The sequence below is a fragment of the Pygocentrus nattereri genome, chromosome 3, assembly GCF_015220715.1.
Source record: "Pygocentrus nattereri isolate fPygNat1 chromosome 3, fPygNat1.pri, whole genome shotgun sequence".
Lineage (NCBI taxonomy): Eukaryota > Metazoa > Chordata > Actinopteri > Characiformes > Serrasalmidae > Pygocentrus > Pygocentrus nattereri.
In genome coordinates this window covers 49,144,669-49,147,168 of record NC_051213.1, presented here as the reverse complement: position 1 = coordinate 49,147,168, position 2,500 = coordinate 49,144,669, and the positions used below count along the sequence as shown (strand labels likewise).

Below are 2,500 nucleotides of genomic sequence, written 5' to 3'. Positions count from 1 at the left end.
GATAGATAGATAGATAGATAGATAGATAGATAGATAGATAGATAGACAGACAGAATAAAAAAATCAGAATAATTTTGATTTACTGTTTCCTAACAGTTTCCTCCAAATATTCCCTTCCCTATTCATCTGACCAACAGGACACAGCTGACTACATCCGACCAATCAGCTTCTCCCTGCACTTCAAAATCAATGACACAGAAAGTGGGCCTGTGCTGGACGAAGGCTGGCCGACCACAGTGAAAAAAACAGTGAGTTAAACGTGTGATTCAGGTTTATTCCCAGGATTGCATATCGCCCCCTACGCTTCCTGTAGTGTATTACAGTCTGTCAGAGCGACTGTGTGGATCATATGAACATTATAGAGCTTTTTAAATGAAACAGTAGAAGCCGTATCGCCCCCTACGCTTCCTGTAGTGTATTACAGTCTGTCAGAGCGACTGTGTGGATCATATGAACATTATAGAGCTTTTTAAATGAAACAGTAGAAGCCGTATCGCCCCCTACGCTTCCTGTAGTGTATTACAGTCTGTCAGAGCGACTGTGTGGATCATATGAACATTATAGAGCTTTTTAAATGAAACAGTAGAAGCCGTATCGCCCCCTACGCTTCCTGTAGTGTATTACAGTCTGTCAGAGCGACTGTGTGGATCATATGAACATTATAGAGCTTTTTAAATGAAACAGTAGAAGCCGTATCGCCCCCTACGCTTCCTGTAGTGTATTACAGTCTGTCAGAGTGACTGTGTGGATCATATGAACATTATAGAGCTTTTTAAATGAAACAGTAGAAGCCGTATCGCCCCCTACGCTTCCTGTAGTGTATTACAGTCTGTCAGAGCGACTGTGTGGATCATATGAACATTATGGAGCTTTTTAAATGAAACAGTAGAAGCCGTATCGCCCCCTACGCTTCCTGTAGTGTATTACAGTCTGTCAGAGCGACTGTGTGGATCATATGAACATTATAGAGCTTTTTAAATGAAACAGTAGAAGCCGTATCGCCCCCTACGCTTCCTGTAGTGTATTACAGTCTGTCAGAGCGACTGTGTGGATCATATGAACATTACAGAGCTTTTAAATGAAACAGTAGAAGCCGTATCGCCCCCTACGCTTCCTGTAGTGTATTACAGTCTGTCAGAGCGACTGTGTGGATCATATGAACATTATAGAGCTTTTTAAATGAAACAGTAGAAGCCGTATCGCCCCCTACGCTTCCTGTAGTGTATTACAGTCTGTCAGAGCGACTGTGTGGATCATATGAACATTATAGAGCTTTTTAAATGAAACAGTAGAAGCCGTATCGCCCCCTACGCTTCCTGTAGTGTATTACAGTCTGTCAGAGCGACTGTGTGGATCATATGAACATTATAGAGCTTTTTAAATGAAACAGTAGAAGCCATATCGCCCCCTACGCTTCCTGTAGTGTATTACAGTCTGTCAGAGCGACTGTGTGGATCATATGAACATTATAGAGCTTTTTAAATGAAACAGTAGAAGCCGTATCGCCCCCTACGCTTCCTGTAGTGTATTACAGTCTGTCAGAGCGACTGTGTGGATCATATGAACATTATAGAGCTTTTTAAATGAAACAGTAGAAGCCGTATCGCCCCCTACGCTTCCTGTAGTGTATTACAGTCTGTCAGAGCGACTGTGTGGATCATATGAACATTATAGAGCTTTTTAAATGAAACAGTAGAAGCCGTATCGCCCCCTACGCTTCCTGTAGTGTATTACAGTCTGTCAGAGCGACTGTGTGGATCATATGAACATTATAGAGCTTTTTAAATGAAACAGTAGAAGCCGTATCGCCCCCTACGCTTCCTGTAGTGTATTACAGTCTGTCAGAGCGACTGTGTGGATCATATGAACATTATAGAGCTTTTTAAATGAAACAGTAGAAGCCGTATCGCCCCCTACACTTCCTGTAGTGTATTACAGTCTGTCAGAGCGACTGTATGGATCATATGAACATTATAGAGCTTTTTAAATGAAACAGTAGAAGCCGTATCGCCCCCTACGCTTCCTGTAGTGTATTACAGTCTGTCAGAGCGACTGTGTGGATCATATGAACATTATAGAGCTTTTTAAATGAAACAGTAGAAGCCGTATCGCCCCCTACGCTTCCTGTAGTGTATTACAGTCCGTCAGAGCGACTGTGTGGATCATATGAACATTATAGAGCTTTTTAAATGAAACAGTAGAAGCCGTATCGCCCCCTACGCTTCCTGTAGTGTATTACAGTCTGTCAGAGTGACTGTGTGGATCATATGAACATTATAGAGCTTTTTAAATGAAACAGTAGAAGCCGTATCGCCCCCTACGCTTCCTGTAGTGTATTACAGTCTGTCAGAGCGACTGTGTGGATCATATGAACATTATAGAGCTTTTTAAATGAAACAGTAGAAGCTGTATCGCCCCCTACGCTTCCTGTAGTGTATTACAGTCTGTCAGAGCGACTGTGTGGATCATATGAACATTATAGAGCTTTTTAAATGAAACA

At 42.1% G+C, this 2,500-nt stretch overlaps 1 protein-coding gene across 2 annotated transcripts in view; it reads left to right on the top strand.

Moving 5' to 3' along the window:
• itga10 (integrin, alpha 10) overlaps positions 1-2,500 on the top strand; it is an 81,335-nt gene that overhangs the window by 65,191 nt on the left and 13,644 nt on the right. For both annotated transcript variants that reach the window (XM_037536719.1, XM_037536720.1), the window contains exon 19: positions 138-248. In XM_037536719.1, the coding sequence (XP_037392616.1) occupies positions 138-248 (111 nt within the window). The remainder of the gene's footprint in view (positions 1-137; positions 249-2,500) is intronic.